Here is a 27,443-nt window from a genome sequence, read left to right as displayed (position 1 = left end):
AGTGGCCATATGGGCACAAGTGACGCTGAACGTTCTGGACGCCCTGTTGAGGTTACTACTCCAGAAATCATTGATAAAATCCATGATATGGTGATGGATGACAGAAGAGTGAAGGTGCGTGAGATTGCTAGTGCTGTGGGCATCTCGAATGAACGGGTACATAATATTTTGCATCAACATTTGGACATGACAAAGCTATCCGCAAGAAGGGTGCCGCGATTGCTCACGTTTGACCAAAAATGAAATCGTGTGAAGTGTTGCAAGGACGGTTTGCAGCTGTTCCAGAAGAATCCGCAGGACTTTAAGCGTCGTTTCGTCACTGTGGATGAAACATGGATACATCACTACACTCCTGAGACCAAAGAACAATCTAAACAATGGGTTACCAAGGGGGAATCTGCGCCAAAAAAGGCGAAGACCGTTCCTTCGGCCGGAAAGATTATGGCGACTGTCTTTTGGGATTCGCAAGGAATAATCCTCATCGACTATCTGGAAAAGGGTAAAACTATTACAGGTGCATATTATTCATCGTTATTGGACCGTTTGAAAACCGAGCTGCAAGAAAAACGCCCACGATTGGCCCACAAAAAAGTCCTTTTCCATCACGACAACGCACCAGCTCACACCTCAGTAGTTGTGGTCGCAAAATTAATGGAAATAGGGTTCCAACTCGTTTCACATCCCCCCTATTCTCTAGACTTGGCTCCCTCGGACTACTATTTGTTCCCCAATATGAAGAAATGGCTGGCGGGAAAAAGATTTTATTCAAACGAGGAGGTGATTGCAGAAACGAATGGCTATTTTTCAGACTTGGACAAATCCTATTATTCGGAAGGGATCAACAAACTAGAGCAGCGTTGGACGAAGTGTATAAGCCTAAAAGGAGACTATGTTGAAAAATAAAAAAGGTTTACCCCAAAAAATTAAGTAGTTTTAAGCACGGATTTTTCAAACGACCCTCGTATAGAATATTAAATCACTGATTTTTATTATCCCTGGACGGTTTTCGCAGTTTCTACCATCACTAGAGAGAGGTTAAATTGATCAATTTGGTGTAGAGAATTTGATTTCAACTATGTTTCCGTCATACATTATTATCCAAACAACTCAGGACGTAATCACATTTTTAATAGAATATGGTTATTAAGAACATTATAATAAGCCTTAAAAATATTATATTGACGTCACACTTGAAAATGGATCCAGGAAGGTCCAAAACATCAATAAAAAAGCAAATAATTGATTAAAAGAAGACTGAATTACATTTTGAAATTCAAGAATTTGACGGCATGTAGTTCAGTTCTATCTCACCTCATATAATAACTCAAGATACTGTAGCATCAGATTATCGTTTCTTCTGATCAATTATATTAGACCCTCGTTCGATTAGATAAAGAGAGATTCTTTATCTTCGGGTCCAGCGATTGAAAAACTGTAAACACAAGAGAATTCTTCGCTTTTACATAGTAAAGATTGGTATCGGCATCGAATCTATCTGCTAGCCGAAAGTTGGGTTACTATAGCAGAACGCTATTGGCTATTTCTTTAATAAAACGATAAATATTGATTTAATATAATCGGAGGAGAGAAGCGATGGAGTGGCGCTCTTGTTCTTCTCATGACAAAACAGTAATGACTTCGAAGTCAGTTTCGAATGACTCGAACTGCTGCAAGTGCTCTAGGCCGGCCAGTTGCTGAGAGGCTCTCGGAGAGATCATAACGGTCCCACTGACCTTACCCAATCAACTACGTCTTCACTATATATAACTATATACTTTATGAACTAAATACACTTCTTATTACATCGCTGATTCATCTGTTCATTATACTGACTAGGGGAATTTCAAGGCATGTTTTTGTAGAAAAGTTGGTTAAGAAACATACGTATTTAAAAAAACGACCATTCTACACAAGTACTCAAATAAAACTGATAAGCTTTGATACGAAACTAGTGCTTAGGATAGATTCTCAATTTTCAGTTTAGAGAAAAATGAAATATACATTAGTAATGTGTACTTTTGGTATTTAATTTTTTTGTAAGAACTCGGAATCAAGATATTTAACCTCTCTTTATACTATAAAACTGGCTAAGTCATACTTTGCACTGAAATAGTAGTTTAGAAAGAGTCTAATATCTCTCACAAAAAGTCCCTTTAAACGAATTGTGGTAGAAAAATTTCTAAAATATAGACCATCACTTAAAAATATTTACGAGAAAATCCATCAAAATCAAAATTAGAAAAATATTTTTAAGAAATTACGCAAAAATTGAATTATCCATTCATAAAAAAGTGGTTGATCCAGTTGTGAGATTATGATCACTTAGTTGCAATTTTTAATTTTTTAGAATACTTTTACTGGTTTAAATTTTACTTCACAATAGATTTTTTATGGTTCACGATTGTTTATATTGTGAATTACATAATATTTTAGGGTACTATTTGCTTAGGTTACCTAATCCTCATGTTTATTAGTATTCCTCACCAGATTTTTGTAAGAATTTCTCTGAAACTGTAACCTTAAGGATGCCTCTAACAGTTTTAGTTACAGATCTACGTTGTTAAATAAAATTTGACAACATTATAAGCAATTATTTTGTGCTACAAAGTGTGAAGGAAATTTGTCAGTTGGTAGTATGATATAATTAAGGACTGTAAGATATAGTAGCGGTAGGGGGACAAAGAGAGACGAACTATCTCTGCCAACTTGCCCACATTTGTCACAAAAATCAATAGACCTGCTGAAGTGGTATCAGACTTCCGGGGATCGGCACAGGAGTGTGAGAAGGGGGAGCCTCGTTGTCCCCTCATACCATTGCTGTGGCACCTCACCGAAATTGGAGTTTATACAATACAAATTAAACTGACCTATAGTATGGTTTCCTTGAACTTGGTTCCTAAGTATCTTAACCCATGATGAACGTGTTTTCATTTGAAATACTCATTTTAAAGAAATCGCTTTGAAAAATTTTGTTCGAACACATAAAACCAACTTCATTAAGGTAGATAGATGTTCTATCCAGTCAATCTTGATCTGTATGCTGTTTTATTTAATTTCATAGACGGAAATAGTTGCTCACACAGAGACGTACTCCAAAAAAATAACACAAAATTTGTACGGCAAACATTTTTTTTGGATATTTCTCACCTAAATAAGTATACAGGGTGAACCAGTAAGTATTGTCAATAGGCCTACTGCGTGTAGTACATCTAAAGTGGAGTTCAATGACGTATTGGCCAAGTTCATATTTTCCTTTGTTCTTGAGTGACGTCACTTTAGAGTTTTTTTCTAAAATCATTACTTTTTTCCAATAAAAATGTTAGAAAATATTTTAAACAAGTGCTATTTTTATAATCGAAGGCTAATTTGCTTAGTTTCAAAATCTAACATTTTGTCAAATATTTCAGTTTAGATTTTTTTTATTTTATTTTTTATGTGTAATAAGTAACCTTAGACTACCTTATTTTAAGAGAATCTACTTTAAAAATTGACTACAGCTCCATCCCCAAGAGTTCAATGAATTAAACAACACAATACAATATCACTGCTGTATGCTCGTGAACACGTTTTCTTGCAAAACAAACGCAATTTCTCATACGAAGATAAAAGGAATCCTAGAAAATGATATACCGTTTGAAAGCCCATTAGACAAGGAAACTTTTGTAAAAAGTGCCAACACCTAGGTCTGAAAATGATCACATAAGAGCCTAATGAGTTTTCTTAAAAATTTCGATTACTTTTATTTTCCTAGGTTCCGGTGGAAGATTAAGGCAGTTTGGAGAATAATTTATGCTTCAAAATGGTGTCAATTTTTAGGAAATTTATCTGTCTTTCTAACCGTGTCATCAAGAATCGAATTCGGACTAAAACTTTCTGAGTAATAACATTTTTATTGGAAAAAAGTAATGATTTTAGAAAAAAACTTTAAAGTGACGTCACTCAAGAACAGAGGAAAATATGAAGTTGGCCAATACGTATTGAACTCCACTTTAGATGTACTACACACAGTAGGCCTATTGACAATACTTACTGGTTCACCCTGTATATTTTGGGAATTCCTACTTCTGTCTTTTAAAAACCAAATCATTCTGGAATTCCACTGAGAGTGGCAGGCATATTGGCTTCCAAACGTCGCTGGAACTAAGTCAGAGCGTTTATACAAGCCCCCAGGCCCTGCTAGAAAAGGCTCTGGACCTATACTCGTCTTCAGTAGTTAATTGTGTGTACAATATTGCCTCGATCCTCCCCTAAGCGCTATTTCCCTTCATAGCAATCTTTTCTATTTTCATTTTATTTCAGTACATCGTGGGTCACAAGAAATTACCTCTAGGGGCGCCAGTTTGACATCCTCTGACATACTGTTTCTTAAAACAATACATCACACTGAAGCTGGTGACAAGGATACTTTGTACTTGAGAGGATGGACTACATCGCCCAGTTCCCTAAAGAGAAATAGTAACTTCTAGTTGAAGAATTCTCATCCTTTTACTGTCAAGTCTCAAGGGAGAACACAAACAAATTTATAAAGTTTGGGCGTTATGCAATGGTTTCTTTTACGATCTACAGTGTTCTTTCAAACACCATTTTCTACAAGCCACTTTTCTGACTCAGGGAACCGCAAAATGGATACTCAATATCCAAAATTTGCCTTGAACGCAATACTATTCCTAACTGTAACACTCCAACAGTGGCGTTTTCGCATAATAATCAATTTTTGACTCAGATTTATGCGAAGCAAGCAAATGTCGTCAAATCAGAAGTGGATTGCTGGTGGCATTGTTTTATTGATAAGAAAATTAACAATTTAAGGACTAACTGGATATTGTTGACAGTTTTAATATTCCGGCTAATTGCGCCGGAGGGCTTGACAGCGCTGTGAGTGACGTCTTGCCATTTTGTCCCCGTCTAAAGCTGTTCCAACAAGCCCCTTCACGTAAACCAGCTTGTTCAGCTTGTAATAACTAAGTGCCCGAGGCTAATTAACTGTAAATATTGACAGAGAAAATTAATTAAATTTTCCGAAAAGTGTACTCAATTAAAATTAAAAATGAATCCTGTATTGCTTTATACCTGCAAGAGTATAAATTAATTGAATCTTTTAATTAGACAACTCCCAACATCAATGTTACAAATCATAAATGGGTAAAACTTTGCCCTAGACTGAAATACTTGCCAAATACAGTGTTGCTCCGCCCAATGTTACGCTAAAAATAAATTCCCTGGAAAAATTTATCGAGTAAAAGTGACAGGGCTGCAGTAAAAAAGTAAGTAAAGTAGAGTAATAATTATTTTAGGCGATCTTTAACGTTCAACTACCAATCAGAACGATGGCGGATAGCGAACTTACTTTATTTACATTTCTAATTAAATACATTATACTAAATTCGAGGCCTAGCACTTTTATTTGATTAAAAAAAAAAAAGAAAAGTAAAAGATAGTAATATGCAGTGTACGAATTTAAACATAACAAATCTGGTCCGAACGATTACGACTTTCTACTAAAAATATTCTCAACCATATAAACATTTTTAACTCACCTCAAAATACCAAAAACTGAAAAACTATTCAAATTAAAACTTTTGATATAAATTTTGAAGATTTTTTCGAAAGAAATCAAAGACAAGTAAAAAAGATATATTAAGTAATTTGCCACATCTGGTAGATTTGAGTTCTATGAATTCAAAAATTGATCAAGGCATTTATTCTCACTTTATCATATAAAAGACGTAAAATCGTAAATTATACAGAAATGGTACTTTAGAGGGAAGCTGTCTGAAACTGTAGTTCAATGAGAACAGAACGTTTTGTCATATATTCTTCAAACGTTGAATTTTAGCTAGAAATTTAACGTTTCTTTATACGTCGGACAAAATCGTACATATTTTACTAATGGCCGTTGGTTCTCAAAATGAGTTCCGAGGAACATTGCTGTTCTGTAAATTAGCCTCTTTTGTTCCATTACAATAATTGAAATAATAAAAACAAGAACTCGTGAAGTGATTAAGTTATTTAAATCGCGTCTTTAAAGACGTCATAAGCAAAAACTAAAGAAGGGTTGTGGGAAGTATTGGTTATCTATCAGACTTCATAAACAGGGGGTATCATTTGAACAAATATAGCTCTCCATATTGTGTGAATCACTTTTGTTTTAAGTTAAATATAAAGATAGGAGAACATAAAACATGTTTCTTGACATTTCTAAACAAAAAATTGCATAACATGCTGCCCTATCTACATTTCGAAAGTCGCGAATCGCGAACAATTTACCAAAATAGAAAAAATAGCCATCGAAATTGGCAAATAGTACCTTCGAATTATGGTGACTCTATTTGTACAATCCAGCACTGATGTGGTTTTCAAACGAATGAGTCAGAAATTACCGTTTTATCTCTTTAAATAGGTGAGATTTTCCACTTTTACTCGGCGTTTTTGCACTTGTACCTTCGAATTATGGTGACTCTATTTGTACAATCCAGCACTGATGTGGTTTTCAAACGAATGAGTCAGAAATTACCGTTTTATCTCTTTAAATAGGTGAGATTTTCCACTTTTACTCGGCGTTTTTGCACTTGTACCTTCGAATTATGGTGACTCTATTTGTACAATCCAGCACTGATGTGGTTTTCAAACGAATGAGTCAGAAATTACCGTTTTATTTCTTTAAATAGGTGAGATTTTCCACTTTTACTCGGCGTTTTTGCACTTGTACCTTCGAATTATGGTGACTCTATTTGTACAATCCAGCACTGATGTGGTTTTCAAACGAATGAGTCAGAAATTACCGTTTTATTTCTTTAAATAGGTGAGATTTTCCACTTTTACTCGGCGTTTTTGCACTTGTACCTTCGAATTAGGGTGATTCTATTTGTACAGTCCAGCACTGATGTGGATTTCAAACGAATGAGTCAGAAATTACCGTTTTATCTATTTAAATAGGTGAGATTTTCCACTTTTACTCGGCGTTTTTGCACTTGTACCTTCGAATTAGGGTGATTCTATTTGTACAATCCAGCATTGATGTGGATTTCAAACGAATGAGTCAGATATTACCGTTTTATCTCTTTAAATAGGTGAGATTTTCCACTTTTACTCCGCGTTTTAGCACTTGTACCTTCAAATTAAAGTGATTCTATTTGTACAGTCCAGCACTGATGTGGATTTCAAACGAATGAGTCAGAAATTACCGTTTTATCTCTTTAAACAGATGAGATTTTCCACTTTTACTCGGCGTTTTTGCACTTGTACCTTCGAATTAGGGTGATTCTATTTGTACAATCCAGCATTGATGTGGATTTCAAACGAATGAGTCAGAAATTACCGTTTTATCTCTTTAAATAGGTGAGATTTTCCACTTTTACTCCGCGTTTTAGCACTTGTACCTTCAAATTAAAGTGACTCTATTTGTACAGTCCAGCACTGATGAGGATTTCAAACGAATGAGTCAGAAATTACCGTTTTATCTCTTTAAATAGGTGAGATTTTCCACTTTTACTCGGCGTTTTTGCACTTGTACCTTCGAATTAGGGTGATTCTATTTGTACAATCCAGCATTGATGTGGATTTCAAACGAATGAGTCAGAAATTACCGTTTTATCTCTTTAAATAGGTGAGATTTTCCACTTTCACTCGGCGTTTTTGCACTTGTACCTTCGAATTAGGGTGATTCTATTTGTACAATCCAGCATTGATGTGGATTTCAAACGAATGAGTCAGATATTACCGTTTTATCTCTTTAAATAGGTGAGATTTTCCACTTTTACTCGGCGTTTTTGCACTTGTACCTTCGAATTAGGGTGATTCTATTTCTACAATCCAGCATTGATGTGGATTTCAAACGAATGAGTCAGAAATTACCGTTTTATCTCTTTAAATAGGTGAGATTTTCCACTTTCACTCGGCGTTTTTGCACTTGTACCTTCGAATTAGGGTGATTCTATTTGTACAATCCAGCATTGATGTGGATTTCAAACGAATGAGTCAGAAATTACCGTTTTATCTCTTTAAATAGGTGAGATTTTCCACTTTTACTCGGCGCTTTTGCACTTGTACCTTCGAATTAGGGTGATTGTATTTGTACAATCCAGCACTGATGTGGATTTCAAACGAATGAGTCAGATATTACCGTTTTATCTCTTTAAATAGGTGAGATTTTCCACTTTTACTCGGCGTTTTTGCACTTGTACCTTCGAATTAGGGTGATTCTATTTCTACAATCCAGCATTGATGTGGATTTCAAACGAATGAGTCAGAAATTACCGTTTTATCTCTTTAAATAGGTGAGATTTTCCACTTTTACTCCGCGTTTTAGCACTTGTACCTTCAAATTAAAGTGACTCTATTTGTACAGTCCAGCACTGATGTGGATTTCAAACGAATGAGTAAGAAATTACCGTTTTATCTCTTTAAATAGGTGAGATTTTCCACTTTTACTCCGCGTTTTAGCACTTGTACCTTCAAATTAGGGTGATTCTATTTGTACAATCCAGCACTGATGTGGATTTCAAACGAATGAGTCAGAAATTACCGTTTTATCTCTTTAAATAGGTGAGATTTTCCACTTTTACTCCGCGTTTTTGCACTTGTACCTTCGAATTAGAGTGATTCTATTTGTACAGTCCAGCATTGATGTGGATTTCAAACGAATGAGTCAGAAATTACCGTTTTATCTCTTTAAATAGGTGAGATTTTCCACTTTTACTCCGCGTTTTTGCACTTGTACCTTCGAATTACGGTGATTCTATTTGTACAATCCAGCATTGATGTGGATTTCAAACGAATGAGTCAGAAATTACCGTTTTATCTCTTTAAATAGGTGAGATTTTCCACTTTTACTCCGCGTTTTTGCACTTGTACCTTCGAATTAGGGTGATTCTATTTGTACAATCCAGCATTGATGTGGATTTCAAACGAATGAGTCAGAAATTACCGTTTTATCTCTTTAAATAGGTGAGATTTTCCACTTTTACTCGGCGTTTTTGCACTTGTACCTTCGAATTAGGGTGACTATATTTTTACAATCCCCAAAACTACTTTAAAAATACTTTTCTAGTAATTTTTTTTAAAATAAAATGACAGATCTACTTGGGAGTTTGCATATGAAATTTAAAGGAAATCTTTAAAGCTGATTTTGAAACAATGCTGCAAAAAAAGAAGCTATACAGGGTGTTCAGCATAAGACTACGGTAACTTCGGGAGGCAATTCTAGGCATCATTTGCAACAAAAAATTCCATATAAACTATGGCTCGATTCGGCTCCGTTTTGTAGATATTTTTAATTTTATGTTTTTTCAAGGTACTACTACTTTTTAGCAAACATTTGTCTATATTTCTCAAACTGTTAAAGCTGCAGCAATTTCAATAAGCTCATTAGAAAGAAGGTTAAATTTCCTTTTAAATAAGCTAATTTATATTTCAAAATAATAATATCAAGTATTTCACTTTGTGGCCCAAACATAAGAAATAGCAAGTTTATAATTTTTTCCAAAAACTTTGACTTCATTTTTCTCAAAAACATTTTATATGAAAAAACCGTGCACTATTCAGGAAAAACATCTACATACGATCACCTTTCGAACGGTATACAATAATTGGGGTTATGTTAAAAATTGATGCAGAAATTTGTGATTAACTGCAAAAAAGTAGGCCTCAAAACAGCGTCGGCATCATGAAAGGAATTCACCTACCATGAGAATATAACTGATCAGAATCATAAAATCCAGTACGACTTTTTGCAAACGTGTAATTTAATAATTAATTTATTTAAGAACTATATTCAAAAATATATAATTTACATTATAAATAATAAAATAATATAAAAAGAAGAACTTGGTGTATGATGTTTAGCTAGCTTCACTATTCCCATATGTTGGCATAATGATAGCAAAACGGAACTAAATATCTAATGAAACTGTAGACTTTAAACTGGCTTTTCTTCTTGTTGCATTTATTTATTTTTATAAGTCGTATTAGGATAAAACATTTTTTAACTCGGGGATTAAAACGATAAGTAAGTTCTTGATTACTTATAAGCTCTCCACAACCGCCTAGTTCCAAAAGTTTGTTGAGTAGTTCAAAAAAATCTGTTTTATTCAATTTATTTAGCATATTTGTAAATTAACTAAAGAATAGCACACAGTCCTAAACTCGTTCAACGAAAATCCTTTCTTTTGGAATAGGAACCTAACGCTCATTTAACATCTTACACCAATTTCTTCTTTTTATATTATTTTATTATTTATAATGTAAATTATATATTTTTGAATATAGTTCTTAAATAAATTAATTATTAAATTACACGTTTGCAAAAAGTCGTACTGGATTTTATGATTCTGATCAGTTATATTCTTATGATAGGTGAATTCCTTTCATGATGCCGACGCTGTTTTGAGGCCTACTTTTTTGCAGTTAATCACAAATTTCTGCATCAATTTTTAACATAACCCCAATTATTGTATACCGTTCGAAAGGTGATCGTATGTAGATGTTTTTCCTGAATAGTGCACGGTTTTTTCATATAAAATGTTTTTGAGAAAAATGAAGTCAAAGTTTTTGGAAAAAATTAGAAACTTGCTATTTCTTATGTTTGGGCCACAAAGTAAAATACTTAATATTATTATTTTGAAATATAAATTAGCTTATTTAAAAGGAAATTTAACCTTCTTTCTAATGAGCTAATTGAAATTGCTGCAGCTATAATATGTTTGAGAGATATAGACAAATGTTTGCTAAAAAGTAGTAGTACCTTGAAAAAACATAAAATTAAAAATATCTACAAAACGGAGCCGAATCGAGCCATAGTTTATATGGAATTTTTTGTTGCAAATGATGCCTAGAATCACCTCCCGAAGTTACCGTAGTCTTATGCTGAACACCCTGTATAGTACAGCAGCATTGTCAGTTGTCTGATCTTGACACATTCGCGACACATGGCTTCACTATTAAACGAAAACGATGCTAATCCTCGGACGTTGAATTTAACTGAGCTCAGAACTACGAATTGTTTCTTTCAAGTGGATAGAAAGGAAAGCAAGTCGCTGGCCTAATGAAATCAGAATGTGTCCGGCAGAGCACACATACAGTGCGGCGCGCAGTTGCCCATCTGTGCGCAAAGCAACAATTACATAATTACACGTTCAGATTGTGACTTAGTAATTTCCCTAATCAAATTACTACAGATTGTAAACAGATTACTATGCGTGATTTCCATGCAATTATTGTACGACAAGTGAACTAAGGCCATTTCTCAAAGATTGTTCACCGCAAAACCATGTTTAAAGGTATTTTAAACCAAACCTAGAAAAACTAGAGAGAACACATAAATAATTTGCTCTAACAAGATTTATAATCTTAACTAATAATTAATTTTTATTTAACGTCCGCTGATTTCAGTAAAAGTTCACCATTATAAAACAATATTTTGAGCAAACATGATACAAAACTTCAGCACCTTATATCTTCCTAATAAGTACCGCTAGAAACCTGGAATTGTGGATAATTGTAAAGGTAGATTTGTACTAGACATACCCATGTTTTCGCACAGTTAACACAAAAAGAAAAGGAGATATAGCGATTCAAAAATTGAAGGAAATGTAAAACACCAAAACTTCAGCACCATATATCTTCATAATAAGTACCGCTAGAAAGCTGGAATTGTGGATAATTGTAAAGGTAAATGAGACCTAGAATTACATACATTTTCGCAGAGTTAACACTAAAAGAAAAGGAAATATAGCGATTCGAAAAATTAAGGAAATGTAAAACACCAAAACTTCATCACCTTATATCTTCTTAATAAGTACCGCTAGAAACCTGGAATTGTGGATAATTGTAAAGGTAGATTTGTACTAGACATACCCATGTTTTCGCACAGTTAACACTAAAAGAAAAGGAGATATAGCGATTCAAAAATTGAAGGAAATGTAAAACACCAAAACTTCAGCACCATATATCTTCTTAATAAGTACCGCTAGAAACCTGGAATTGTGGATAATTGTAAAGGTAGATTTGTACTAGACATACCCATGTTTTCGCACAGTTAACACTAAAAGAAAAGGAGATATAGCGATTCAAAAATTGAAGGAAATGTAAAACACCAAAACTTCAGCACAATATATCTTCTTAATAAGTACCGCTAGAAACCTGGAATTGTGGATAATTGTAAAGGTAGATTTGTACTAGACATACCCATGTTTTCGCACAGTTAACACAAAAAGAAAAGGAGATATAGCGATTCAAAAATTGAAGGAAATGTAAAACACCAAAACTTCAGCACCATATATCTTCTTAATAAGTACCGCTAGAAACCTGGAATTGTGGATAATTGTAAAGGTAGATTTGTACTAGACATACCCATGTTTTCGCACAGTTAACACAAAAAGAAAAGGAGATATAGCGATTCAAAAATTGAAGGAAATGTAAAACACCAAAACTTCAGCACCATATATCTTCTTAATAAGTACCGCTAGAAACCTGGAATTATGGATAATTGTAAAGGTAGATTTGTACTAGACATACCCATGTTTTCGCACAGTTAACACTAAAAGAAAAGGAGATATAGCGATTCAAAAATTGAAGGAAATGTAAAACACCAAAACTTCATCACCTTATATCTTCTTAATAAATACCGCTAGAAACCTGGAATTGTGGATAATTGTAAAGGTAGATTTGTACTAGACATACCCATGTTTTCGCACAGTTAACACTAAAAGAAAAGGAGATATAGCGATTCGAAAAATGAAGGGAATGTAAAACACCAAAACTTTATCACCTTATATCTTCTTAATAAATACCGCTAGAAACCTGGAATCGTGGATAATTGTAAAGGTAAATGAGTCCTAGAATTATATACATTTTCGCAAAGTTAACACTAAAAGAAAAGGAGATATAGCGATTCGAAAAATGAAGGGAATGTAAAACACCAAAACTTCATCACCTTATATCTTCTTAATAAATACCGTTAGAAAGCTGGAATCGTGGATAATTGTAAAGGTAAATGAGTCCTAGAATTATATACATTTTCGCAAAGTTAACACTAAAAGAAAAGGAGATATAGCGATTCGAAAAATGAAGGGAATGTAAAACACCAAAACTTCATCACCTTATATCTTCTTAATAAATACCGTTAGAAAGCTGGAATCGTGGATAATTGTAAAGGTAAATGAGTCCTAGAATTATATACATTTTCGCACAGTTAACACTAAAAGAAAAGGAGATATAGCTATTCGAAAAATGAAGGAAATGTAAAACACCAAAACTTTGTCTCCTTACATCTTCTTATTAAGTACCGCTAGAAAGCTGGAATCGTGGATAATTGTAAAGGTAAATGAGTCCTAGAATTACATACATTTTCGCAGAGTTAACACTACAAGAAGCAAAGATATAGCAATTCGAAAAATGAAGGAAATGTAAAACACCAAAACTTTATCTCCTTTTATCTTCTTAATAAGTACCGCTAGTAAGCTGGAATTGTGGATAATTGTGAAGGTAAATGAGGGGTAGAATTACATATATTTTCGCAGAGTTAACACTACAAGAAAAAGAGATAGAGCGATTCGAAAAATGAAGGAAATGTAAAACACCAAAACTTTATCTCCTTACATCTTCTTATTAAGTACCGCTAAAAAGCTGGAATAGTGGATAATTGTAAAGGTTAATGAGTCCTAGAATTACATACATTTTCGCAGAGTTAACACTACAAGAAGCAAAGATATAGCAATTCGAAAAATGAAGGAAATGTAAAACACCAAAACTTCAGCACCTTATATCTTCTTAATAAGTACCGCTAGTAAGCTGGAATTGTGGATAATTGTGAAGGTAAATGAGGGGTAGAATTACATATATTTTCGTAGAGTTAACACTACACGAAAAAGAGATATAGCGATTCGAAAAATGAAGGAAATGTATAACACCAAAACTTTATCACCTTATATCTTCTTAATAAGTACCGCTAGTAAGCTGGAATTGTGGATAATTGTGAAGGTAAATGAGACCTAGAATTACATATATTTTCGCAGAGTTAACACTACAAGAATCAGAAATATAGCTATTCGAAAAATGAAGGAAATGTAAAACACCAAAACTTTGTCTCCTTACATCTTCTTATTAAGTACCGCTAGAAAGCTGGAATTGTGGATAATTGTAAAGGTAAATGAGACCTAGAATTACATACATTTTCGCAGAGTTAACACTACAAGAAGCAGAGATATAGCAATTCGAAAAATGAAGGAAATGTAAAACACCAAATCTTCAGCACCTTATATCTTCTTAATAAGTACCGCTAGTAAGCTGGAATTGTGGATAATTGTAAAGGTAAATGAGACCTAGAATTACATATATTTTCGCAGAGTTAACACTACAAGAATCAGAAATATAGCTATTCGAAAAATGAAGGAAATGTAAAACACCAAAACTTTGTCTCCTTACATCTTCTTATTAAGTACCGCTAGAAAGCTGGAATCGTGGATAATTGTAAAGGTAAATGAGTCCTAGAATTACATACATTTTCGCAGAGTTAACACTACAAGAAGCAAAGATATAGCAATTCGAAAAATGAAGGAAATGTAAAACACCAAAACTTTATCTCCTTACATCTTCTTATTAAGTACCGCTAAAAAGCTGGAATAGTGGATAATTGTAAAGGTTAATGAGTCCTAGAATTACATACATTTTCGCAGAGTTAACACTACAAGAAGCAAAGATATAGCAATTCGAAAAATGAAGGAAATGTAAAACACCAAAACTTCAGCACCTTATATCTTCTTAATAAGTACCGCTAGTAAGCTGGAATTGTGGATAATTGTGAAGGTAAATGAGGGGTAGAATTACATATATTTTCGTAGAGTTAACACTACACGAAAAAGAGATATAGCGATTCGAAAAATGAAGGAAATGTATAACACCAAAACTTTATCACCTTATATCTTCTTAATAAGTACCGCTAGAAAGCTGGAATCGTGGATAATTGTAAAGGTAAATGAGACCTAGAATTACATACATTTTCGCAGAGTTAACACTACAAGAAGCAAAGATATAGCAATTCGAAAAATGAAGGAAATGTAAAACACCAAAACTTCAGCACCTTATATCTTCTTAATAAGTACCGCTAGTAAGCTGGAATTGTGGATAATTGTGAAGGTAAATGAGGGGTAGAATTACATATATTTTCGTAGAGTTAACACTACACGAAAAAGAGATATAGCGATTCGAAAAATGAAGGAAATGTAAAACACCAAAACTTCAGCACCTTATATCTTCTTAATAAGTACCGCTAGAAAGCTGGAATCGTGGATAATTGTGAAGGTAAATGAGGGGTAGAATTACATATATTTTCGTAGAGTTAACACTACACGAAAAAGAGATATAGCGATTCGAAAAATGAAGGAAATGTAAAACACCAAAACTTCAGCACCTTATATCTTCTTAATAAGTACCGCTAGAAAGCTGGAATCGTGGATAATTGTAAAGGTAAATGAGACCTAGAATTACATACGTTTTCACAGAGTTAACACTACAAGAATCAGAAATATAGCTATTCGAAAAATGAAGGAAATGTAAAACACCAAAACTTTATCACCTTATATCTTCTTAATAAGTACCGCTAGAAAGCTGGAATTGTGGATAATTGTAAAGGTAAATGAGACCTAGAATTACATACATTTTCGCAGAGTTAACACTACAAGAAGCAGAGATATAGCAATTCGAAAAATGAAGGAAATGTAAAACACCAAATCTTCAGCACCTTATATCTTCTTAATAAGTACCGCTAGAAAGCTGGAATTGTGGATAATTGTAAAGGTAAATGAGACCTAGAATTACATACATTTTCGCAGAGTTAACACTACAAGAAGCAGAGATATAGCAATTCGAAAAATGAAGGAAATGTAAAACACCAAATCTTCAGCACCTTATATCTTCTTAATAAGTACCGCTAGTAAGCTGGAATTGTGGATAATTGTAAAGGTAAATGAGACCTAGAATTACATATATTTTCGCAGAGTTAACACTAAAAGAATAGGAGATATAGCGATTCGAAAAATGAAGGAAATGTAAAACACCAAAACTTTATCACCTTATATCTTCTTAATAAGTACCGCTAGAAAGCTGGAATTGTGGATAATTGTAAAGGTAAATGAGTACCAAAATTAGCCATGTTTTCGCAGAGTTAACACTAAAAGAATAGGAGATATAGCGATTCGAAAAATGAAGGAAATGTAAAACACCAAAACTTTATCACCTTATATCTTCTTAATAAGTACCGCTAGAAAGCTGGAATTGTGGATAATTGTAAAGGTAAATGAGACCTAGAATTACATACATTTTCGCAGAGTTAACACTACAAGAAGCAGAGATATAGCAATTCGAAAAATGAAGGAAATGTAAAACACCAAATCTTCAGCACCTTATATCTTCTTAATAAGTACCGCTAGTAAGCTGGAATTGTGGATAATTGTAAAGGTAAATGAGACCTAGAATTACATATATTTTCGCAGAGTTAACACTAAAAGAATAGGAGATATAGCGATTCGAAAAATGAAGGAAATGTAAAACACCAAAACTTTATCACCTTATATCTTCTTAATAAGTACCGCTAGAAAGCTGGAATTGTGGATAATTGTAAAGGTAAATGAGTACCAAAATTAGCCATGTTTTCGCAGAGTTAACACTAAAAGAATAGGAGATATAGCGATTCGAAAAATGAAGGAAATGTAAAACACCAAAACTTTATCACCTTATATCTTCTTAATAAGTACCGCTAGAAAGCTGGAATTGTGGATAATTGTAAAGGTAAATGAGTACCAAAATTAGCCATGTTTTCGCAGAGTTAACACTAAAAGAATAGGAGATATAGCGATTCGAAAAATGAAGGAAATGTAAAACACCAAAACTTTATCACCTTATATCTTCTTAGTAAGTACCGCTAGAAAGCTGGAATTTTGGATAATTGTAAAGGTAAATGAGTACTAGGATTGCCCATATTTTCGCAGAGTTATCACTAAAAGAAAAGGAGATTTTGCGATTCGAAAAATGAGCGAAAGTTCTGAATGTTTATTACCTTAAATCTGCCTAACAAATACTTCTAGAAAGCTGGAATTGGTTCTATGGAATCTTTGAACGTATCTTCAATGTGCCAATTCAGAATAATTTCTTATCAAGTTAAGTTTGAAAAGTGTTTTGGGAATTTCTAATTTGAAACCAACGGGAAGAGCAACTTTTCATGGTGTTTTTCGAGTTTAGTTTTTTAATATTTTCTCGCAAATGGACTGCCATCAATATTTCTTTAATATGGTCTGTCACTTAAAAAATATTAACAAATTTTATGTAATAAATAATTATTTTTATAGAAAAACAGTTTTCTGAGCACTAATTATTTTAGTAAATTCTACACTTACACTATGAATATTGGTGTAATAAATTATAGTAATCAGAGTTTCTCAGTAGCCTTTTTTTTTTTTTTACAGATTTGACAAGAATTTTTAGATTGTACTCAGGCTATAGGGTCTGCAAGACGTGACAGACTCTCACCTCAGAATGCCTACGTGTGCAAGAATATATCACGTCCTGAAAACCAGGACACAGTCTGGTAGCAGCGCCACACGCATATACTGGTTGTTTTGTCTCCAAGTAATCAGAAATGCCTGTTGATATGACTGTACGTAAGTAACTAAGGAAGCTGACCTAAACTTAAATCTTTAACTAAATCTAATCTAACTTATTTTTAAAAAAGTTTAAATTAAAAAAAAAAGTGAAAGTCCTAAACATTTTGAATTCTTATTTTTTAAATCCAAAAAACACAGATATACATATATTAAATAAAATCACCCTTTCGGTCACCAGTTTTATGCTACCGTATTCTTTGTTCAACGCTTAAGGTTGTTGATACTTGATTGTAAGATACTTGGTTGACAGACGCATCGCGACTTCTAGTTGAGTTTAACTCTTCTGTAGTACACTTCTACTCACTTATTTTGTTTTGTTCTCTTAGGTTTAGTTTAAGTCCCTAACCGCGTTTTACCCGATTTCATGATTTGAGGCCTACTACTCGTATTCAGTATTCACAAACAAAATATATTTCTCCATACATACTTCCATTGTGCGTGAACAGAATATACATGGTGTATACGGAGGAGTGGTCGAAACTTCGGGAGGTGATTCAGCAGCTCAAATGCAACAAAAAATATTCTCTTCACTTTGGCCCGATTCTCAATAGTTTCCAAGATATTAGCACTTTTTAACTTTTCCGTCGATATTCCGCGTTTTTCACCATAAAAACGGCCGTAACTTTTCTATCCTTTATCCTACAACAAATCTGCTTATTCCAAACGAAAGAGCATTAAATTTCCTGTAAATTTGCTTAATACAGAACCTCAAAACGTTTCTTATAACAATGAAATGTTTACTTTAATGTCTATAAAATTCGTTCTCGATGATTTTTTGTTAAAATTTTCAACTGCATTTTTTCAATGATTAATGAATCAAGGAAGCACATAATTTTAGAAAATGTTGGGCATTTATTGAGCTTCAGGATTTTTTTGCTTTTAATAAAACCCTACAGAGGGGTGTAAATGCAGAAAACTGGGATTTTGCGTAACCAACATTTAACTACTAATTTACTCAAATGTCAATTTTTGGAGAAGGAACAAAAAGAAAAGCAACCATTTTAGTTTTGAACAATTATTCTTTAATAAAACGGAAGTAAATAAATACAGTAGCAAAAAAAATCTGTGAAATCTTCAAAAACTATAGACAATAGACTATTTCCAATTCCGTTGTCAACCATTTTCGCCAAAATCCATTAATCTGATACACCGCTTTGCTAAATGGATTTCCAGTTTTTTGGGATACTTTTTAAAAGTAACTTGAACGCCTTTTTTTAAACTTTGTATTCTATTTTTTAGATCGTTAGCGTTAACTCAGTCTATTTATTAATTTAATTTAAGGCGCTATTTACAAAATAAAAATGAAAGAAAGAAAACGGAAATTAAAAATGCTTTGGCAAGGCGTCCAACATTGGAAATAAACCAGAGTTGTAATTACAGTGTGGCCACCCAAACAACACTTGTCTGTAAAATTTTATTTTATTTTTTGTAAAAATTATATTCCTTCGTAGCACGGAGGGTGTAAACTGTCAGTTACACATGGCGCAAACTGTTATCTGGTAAGCGCCTTATTTAACTAAAATTTTTGGGATATTTACCCTTGTCAGTACACTGAATGTTCCATTTCTTGTCACTTGTTGACAAGAAGAAATCTGTCACTGATCAACAACTATGAAATATACCGTACGTTTGGTCGTAACTTTTTTATACCTTTTCTAATTTAACACATTTCTGTGTAAAAAGTTTATAGTATTACTGTAAAAACAAAAAAAATAAATGATATCATTTACGTGTAGGGTTGCCAACTCTATAAAGTTCCAAAAAAAGGACACCCTAAAAAAATAAGGTACGTACAGGGCCGTCGACAAGATTTTAGGGCCCAGGAATATACAGGGTGTTCAGCATAAGACTACCGTTACTTCGGAAAGTGATTCTGGGCATCATTTGCAACAAAAAATTCTGTATAAACTATGGCTCGATTCGGCTCCGTTTTATAGATATTTTTAATTTTATGTTTTTTCAAGGTACTACTACTTTTTAGCAAACATTTGTTTATATTTCTCAAACTATTAAAGCTACAGCAATTTAAATAAGCTCATTAGAAAGAAGGGTAAATTTCCTTTTAAATAAGCTAATTTATATTTCAAAATAATAATATCAAGTATTTCATTTTGCGGCCCAAACACAAGAATTAGCAAGTTTCTAATTTTTTTCCAAAAACTTTCGACTTCATTTTTCTCAAAAATATTATATAAGTTTAAAACGTGCACTGTTCATGAAAAACATCTACATACAATCACCTTTCGAAAGGTATACAATGCATAGGGGTTGTTTTAAAAATTGATGCAGAAATCTCTTATTAATTGCAAAAAAAGTAGGCCTCAAAACAGCGTCGGCATTATGAAAGGAATTCACCTACCATAAGAATATAATAATCAGAATCATCAAATCCAGTACGATTTTTTGCATTTTGTTCATCGTTACATCAATAAACTGTTGACCTATTCAGTTCAGTTAGAACGGAAAAACAACACGCCAAATGAAGAAGTCTCGGAAGTCAGAACTTAAATCAAAAATACAATAAAATAAATTAGATTTGTGTGAATAATATCTGGAAAAAAGGACAAATGGCGTCCTTTCCTAATTTAAGAAAGGACAAGGACAACCAGGTGTTAAAAAAGGACTGTCCTTTCCAAAAAAAAAAAGGGCAGTTGGCAACCCTATTTACGTGATTTAATTTCCTTGAAATATTAGAATTTGGAACAAAAAAGATTGTCTACTTTAATATCAAATATGTCCACATAAATAGAACCATTTTCGAGAAAAACGCTAAAAACTTTTAAAAAAATAAATTAATAATTCATTAAATTGACACTTGCGATCAACTGGATTTGTTCAAATTTGGAATTTTGGTTTTATTTTCAATTCTTATTGTTTCAATATTTATTAGATGATGAGCCCTGTTCCAATATTGTACGTATATCCTTGATACAACCATGATGTGCTATATTTTTTGCAAAATTTGTTTCAAACAAGAAACAATAAAAACCTCAATTAAAAACTCAAAATTTTGTTTTAATCTTGTTATTATTCAATCACTCTTAATTGCCTATCACTTTTCTTTGTATCTAATCAAATGGAAACCAATAACAAAATGTTATCTAGAATCTTTTAAACTGAGTCATCCACATTTATGGTAACGTAGTGTACAATTTACAGTTTATTTATACGAAAATTTTTGTTAATAAGAATATGAAAAATTCGCGTCAGCATTCATTCCAAATTTTGTATTTTTAGGAATTTTACAGGGGACATTAGTGGTAAAACTACGAAGTATAATGCTCGCAGTAGATTTCGTTAACTCCATAGCGCTAACTCGGTCTACTCATTAATTTAATTTGACGCGCTGTTTATAGTTTAGAAAAAAAAAAAAACGGAAATTAAAAAATGTTTGGCAGGGTATCCAACATTGGAAATAAACCAGAATTGTAATTATATATTGTGGCCACCTCTTTTATGTAAATTTGTTTTGTTTTCCATAGAATTCTTTGTGTTTTGTCCAGCATACAGGGTTGGTAACATTGGCCAGAAGTTTAGCTCACAAATCACACATGATCTAGTACGTGCCTTGCGAGCCGCATCTTATACAATGCCGTATTTCCGGTTCCTTTCAGCTCCCTTTGTTTCTGTATTCACCCAGTACAGGAAAAAAAAAGACTCACTTAGATTGCTCTTATTTCCTTCATAACGAACCATTCGAAGCTTTGAGAAAGAGAGTAAAGAACCATCCTGCAGTCCAGTTTCAACTTCGGTAAATTTATTAAATTTTCTCTCACAAAGGGTGCCATGGAAATGAAACAAATGGTAGTCGGATGAAGCTATTTCTGGACCATAGGGTGGGTGTAAAAAAAGGAGTTCAATGACCCCCAAGTCATTCATTTTTATATCCTTTTTTAATCTGACCGAAAGTAATCTTGCTGGAACAAAACTTGTTGACGATTTGAACGGGGATTACTTTGTTTCGGAGCAAACATCCACATATTCATACAAGTTTCATTGGGAATGAATTCAAGTCAAATTAAGAAGTACGAGTACTTCACAGTACATATCAGATTAAAGCAAAACATTGATTTTTTTTTTTTACTCAAATTATGCTCTTGTTCCAAACGAAATGCTGTTTTAACTCCATTACACCCATAAACCAATCAGTAAATTCACTATACGCCATCATAATTTTTGAAGAAAAAAAAGCGCATGACACCGTGGAAGTTATTTTGTTTAACGAGAAGATAAGTGCCCCAATTCTGATGGCCGCTTAGCCTCCTGGCACGTCCATGCTGCGCCATCGTACATCTCCTTACTTTTCATCAATGGTGTAGCCACATATTAAGAAGCACAAAGGCTGAGACTACCAAAAAATATTTTTTGGGGAAGAAAAAACATTACTTTTATAACTTACTCGCTCAGCATAAAAATAAATAGTTGATAAAAACAAATAATTTTAAATTACGTTCTCTTCGTACAATCGAAGAGTTATTCTAAAGGCTGTCCGCTTTTTGCAGCCTCCAGAAATTTTACAGTTCTTCACTCGAGGTGTGATTACCGATTCATAGCCTTTAAATACGAGGGTCGTTTGAAAAGTCCGTGCAAAAATAAAAACTACTTAATTTTTTGGGGTAAACCTTTTTTATTTTTCAACATAGTCTCCTTTTAGGCTTATACACTTCGTCCAACGCTGCTCTAGTTTGTTGATCCTTTCCGAATAATAGGATTTGTCCAAGTCTGAAAAATAGCCATTCGTTTCTGCAATCACCTCCTCGTTTGAATAAAATCTTTTTCCCGCCAGCCATTTCTTCATATTGGGGAACAAATAGTAGTCCGAGGGAGCCAAGTCTGGAGAATAGGGGGGATGTGAAACGAGTTGGAACCTTATTTCCATTAATTTTGCGACCACAACTGCTGAGGTGTGAGCTGGTGCGTTGTCGCGATGGAAAAGGACTTTTTTGTGGGCCAATCGTGGGCGTTTTTCTTGCAGCTCGGTTTTCAAACGGTCCAATAACGATGAATAATATGCACCTGTAATAGTTTTACCCTTTTCCAGATAGTCGATGAGGATTATTCCTTGCGAATCCCAAAAGACAGTCGCCATAATCTTTCCGGCCGAAGGACCGGTCTTCGCCTTTTTTGGCGCAGATTCCCCCTTGGTAACCCATTGTTTAGATTGTTCTTTGGTCTCAGGAGTGTAGTGATGTATCCATGTTTCATCCACAGTGACGAAACGACGCTTAAAGTCCTGCGGATACTTCTGGAACAGCTGCAAACCGTCCTTGCAACACTTCACACGATTTCGTTTTTGGTCAAGCGTGAGCAATCGCGGCACCCATCTTGCGGATAGCTTTGTCATGTCCAAATGTTGATGCAAAATATTATGTACCCGTTCATTCGAGATGCCCACAGCACTAGCAATCTCACGCACCTTCACTCTTCTGTCATCCATCACCATATCATGGATTTTATCAATGATTTCTGGAGTAGTAACTTCAACAGGGCGTCCAGAACGTTCAGCGTCACTTGTGCCCATATGGCCACTCCGAAAATTTTGAAACCACTTATAAACTGTTCTAATCGAAGGTGCAGAGTCACCATAATGTTTATCAAGCTTCTCTTTAGTCTCCTGAGGCGTTTTGCCTTTCATAAAGTAGTGTTTAATCAACACACGAAATTCTTTTTCGTCCATTTTTTGAAAATCACTCGACTTCCTCGATTCAAACGAATGCCAAACACAAAGAAATAGACCGATCTGGCTGAAACTTGGTGTGTGTTCTTCCAAGAGATGCTACTAACTAAACATTACCTCGATACGCGCCAGTAGTGCTATCTCTCTGACTTTGCACGGACTTTTCAAACGACCCTCGTACGCTACCTCAGAAAGACTTCCGAAAAACGAGGCAGGCATTGAGTTTATAAATAAAATTTAATCTTACTGACTAGAAAAATGGCTGAAATTAAGCTACTAAATATTTTAGTTTTTTAAAAAATACAATGGATTTTGAAAGAAGCCACACAATATTGTGCTCTAATTGAAGTACTTATTGAAACATTACGCAGTCTACGAGGTATGGCTATTAAATAACGAGACTATTGCTGTAAAACATTTTATACATATTTAGTTATTATCACCTTCAATATACACCCTCCCCTATCCCTACAACGCTCCATGCGAATTTACCATTGTTCGAAACCGTGCTGGAAGTCTTTTTCTGTGAGCTCCTGCATGACGCGTGCTGCTTTCTCTTTCACAGCTTCAACGGACTGAAATCGTATTCCTGTTAGTGCAGATTTGACTTTGGGGGAACAGATAAAAGCCACATGGGGCCAGTTCAGGCGAATAACGCGGATGTTGTACTTGGCTAGAAACGTCTTGACAGACAATGCAGTGTGAACCGGCTAGTTGTCTTGATGGAGAGCCCATGACTTGTTCTTCCACAAATCGGGTCGTTTTTTCCTTACTCTTTCACGGAGTTGAGCAAGCACCTCACGGTAGTAGTAATGTTGATTAATTATAATCGATATTTTTATCCGTCTTGGCGCGTCATCATCTCCGACGTCTTCTCGGCCATCTTGGATACGCTTGAACCACTCAAAAACTCGCGCAAGTGATAAACATTCATCGCTATAAACTTATTATAATAAAAGATAAGTTTCAGTAGCGGTTTTACCAAGTTTCGATGTGAAATTTCACGACAATTCGTTGCTCTACTACATGTGTAGTATCATGTTTTCGGCAAAACGAAACTTAACACCTCTTACACAAATGACGGTTCCGGTCAGACAGAATTTCTCTACAAACACGTGAGACGCTGTAATCGAAAGAGAAGCCTTTACGCTGCACAGCTGACGGATTTGGCGCATGCTTAGTTCTTTTGTAAAAGCATCAGTCTCGTTATTTAATAGCCACACCTCGTTTGTGTCACTTAGGAAGGTATTAACTGAGTGATTAGCGCCATGGAGTTCCATACAGAAAGCCCGGGTTCCAATACAGCCTTCTTACCTTTAGATTTTAGAACATTGTCTGTAAAAACAGAAGGGCCTTGGTGCGTCAATTACCTCAAATATTTGACGCGCTTTAATTGAAATTTAATGCGGCAAATGTGGTTTGAGTTTCAACACAAATGCTTTTTTTCATATCCCCTAATCAAATATAGTTCCCTCAAAAAATATTTTAGTAACACTTAAATGAAATTTGATAGACATACCACGGTAATTGTGTAAAGATCTCCAAACGCGCAAACTGTCTTTATTTCGCACAATTTTGAACTGCACTTTATATTTCAAAAGATTTTTGTAAAATTAAATTCCATTTAGTTAAAAACAAATTAAAAAAAAATCTGTAATAAGTAACATATGTACATTATTGATATGCTCTCCTATTTCAAATGATAACATTTTCTGTTCATTATTTTTGGTGACTGATTCATAGTTTCAATAGGATGAAAAATAAATGCCAGTTTCAGTCGTTATACATTTATTCTGCCGGAGTTTTCGACCTAGGGACTAGGTCATCTTCAGGGCTAGTTTACAAAGTAATATTTTACATTACAGGGTTGGTGTGTCTTCTGTCTTATCTTGAGTCCATGAACAGACAAGACAGAAGACACACCAACCCTGTAATGTAAAAATATTACTTTGTAAACTAGCCCTGAAGATGACCTAGTCCCTAGGTCGAAAGCTCGGCAGAATAAATGTATAACGACTGAAACTGGCATTTATTTTTCATCCTATTAGCTGTTATAGCTTGAAAAAAGAAAGTATATTATGAAAATACAATTTATATCAGATTCAATCATCCATAATGTTTTAAGTTCTCAAATTTACTAGTTTTTCTAAGTTAAAAACCTGTCATAAACACTCAGACGACTATTTATTAAAGCAATAAACGTAATTATATTTCCTTACAACGTAGAATTTGTGTCTTTTACTAATTAAAAAGTTAATTGACTTATTATACCCCGGAATTTAAATAAAAATAACATTGTTCTCTCTATAACAGAAAATTAATAATTTAAAAAAAAAAATTGTTCCAGACGTTTTCGAAAATATATATATATATATATATATTTCCGGTTGGTTTTATTCACCTTATTGCCGGATCCCCTGGTGGCTCCTAAAGGAAATATCAAATTTCAGAGTTCTCTGATTTTCCGTTAAGCTACACTCTCGTACACTCTACCAATCTCTCGAAACTAATTTTTTTTTCGAACTAACTAATCTGAAGGAAAACAATACTTGCTACTTACGAGGGGGCAAAGAGATGTTAGAAGAATGGATGATCGACTTTTTGAATTTAGTTCAAATTTAATATGTGTGTACAATCAGAGGTTCCGGAAATAAGGTTTTGGCTTCTTCAACGGGAAAGTAAACACTTTATTGAAATGATATATTTTTTGTTTTATAAAATTCGCTCGTGAAAGGCTTTATAAACTTCTTTTTAAACTTGTTAGCAAGTTAACTTGCTATATTTTATATTTCAAATATTTTTTTAAAAGGAAAACAAGTTTTAGGACATTTCTAGGAGTGAAGTGGCGTTCTATAGATCCATTTCCGAGTTCTTATCACTTAAATAACATTAAATATGGATTCAATTTGTTTGTAGAAATTCCTGCATTGATGAAAATGGCATGGCCAAAAAATGGAAAGAAATGAATATCTTGGAAGAGATTTTGCAGTTTCTTTGAATTTCTCAAAAACCATTGTAATTTCCTTAAATTACATATATTTGCCAATCATGCAGATAGCTATAATTTTTTGTTTGAATTATGAAACTTTATTTCGAGAGGTTTTCGAGAGAAGAGATTCTTTAGATCTTTGTATTTTTATATAAAATACAATTTCAATGAATTGTACATTATTACCATTTATATAATTTTGTTGATATATGTGTTCTAAAAGTTTGGATTTTAAAGTAAGTTTACTTGAACGAAAGTGTCAAAAACCCTTTCTTTTGACTGAAAACTTCGATTTTAACAAGAATTCTTTTGGTTTACTTTTTCTTTTTTTTGAAAAATATGAACTATACAAAAAATAAACTTACAATCTTTCTGCATGCTGTGGAAGATTTGCTGGCACTTGTGTCAATCCTCGTCTAGAGCAATCCACGGCTAATGCTAGACAGGTACATGCCCATGGACAATTACTGAGTGTTTGTACACTGGAGCTCACTTTGACTGGAATGGGATGTCCACCGATTTGCGTATTTAATTGTTTACTGCCAGTTACAATTGTCAATGAACTGCAGCAAAACCAGATCACTATAAATCGCACCAAAGTCAACATTGTCTTTAATTTGGTGTTTTTTTTAAAAAAACACACAGTGGGAAATTTTTTTTTTTTAATCTAGTCTATGAAACGTTCTAAAGGATCGTTCGAAAACCTAATTTTTTATTTTTATTTTTCAAAGTAAAATTCTTTATCATACGAGTAAAAAATTTAAATACATCTTCTCATAATGAACTGCTCATGGTTTTTTATCACAAAGATGAATTTCAAAACCATGATTTGTTTTTTCCATAAAAAGGTATCTTTTAAGGTAATGTTTAACTTAAATTGTGAAAACACTTTTGAATTATTATTATTATTATTATTTTAGAGTAAAAACGCCTTAGCTTAGAGAACACAACACGCACTACTGGTGAATGTCGGTGGCATACTGAAAGCGTCCTCCCAAACTCCTCGAGTAGGGGAGACTCCGCTGCATTGAAAACATTTCAGATTGTTTTAATTTGTAAGTTGTACCGCTGTACAGCGCTGAGATCGTCTGCCATCCCAACAAGCCCCGAGTCCCTTAGAGCA

At 33.7% G+C, this 27,443-nt stretch overlaps 1 protein-coding gene across 3 annotated transcripts in view; it reads right to left on the bottom strand.

Annotated features, from left to right (window-relative positions):
* sli (slit guidance ligand) overlaps positions 1–27,255 on the bottom strand; it is a 91,127-nt gene extending 63,872 nt beyond the window's left edge. For 2 of the 3 annotated variants that reach the window (XM_074138510.1, XM_074138511.1), the window contains exon 1: positions 26,686–27,255. In XM_074138510.1, coding sequence (XP_073994611.1) covers positions 26,686–26,927 — 242 coding nt within the window. In that variant the 5' untranslated portion in view covers positions 26,928–27,255. The remainder of the gene's footprint in view (positions 1–26,685) is intronic. The other variant, XM_074138512.1, reaches the window with a different exon arrangement.
* Between the last annotated feature and the right edge of the window lie 188 nt (positions 27,256–27,443).

This window comes from Rhodnius prolixus, unplaced genomic scaffold (assembly GCF_049639745.1).
Source record: "Rhodnius prolixus isolate KJV_2025 unplaced genomic scaffold, Rpr scaffold_11, whole genome shotgun sequence".
NCBI classification, from domain to species: Eukaryota; Metazoa; Arthropoda; class Insecta; order Hemiptera; family Reduviidae; genus Rhodnius; species Rhodnius prolixus.
Note: the sequence above shows the minus strand (reverse complement) of the source record. Positions and strands in the feature narration are given on the sequence as shown.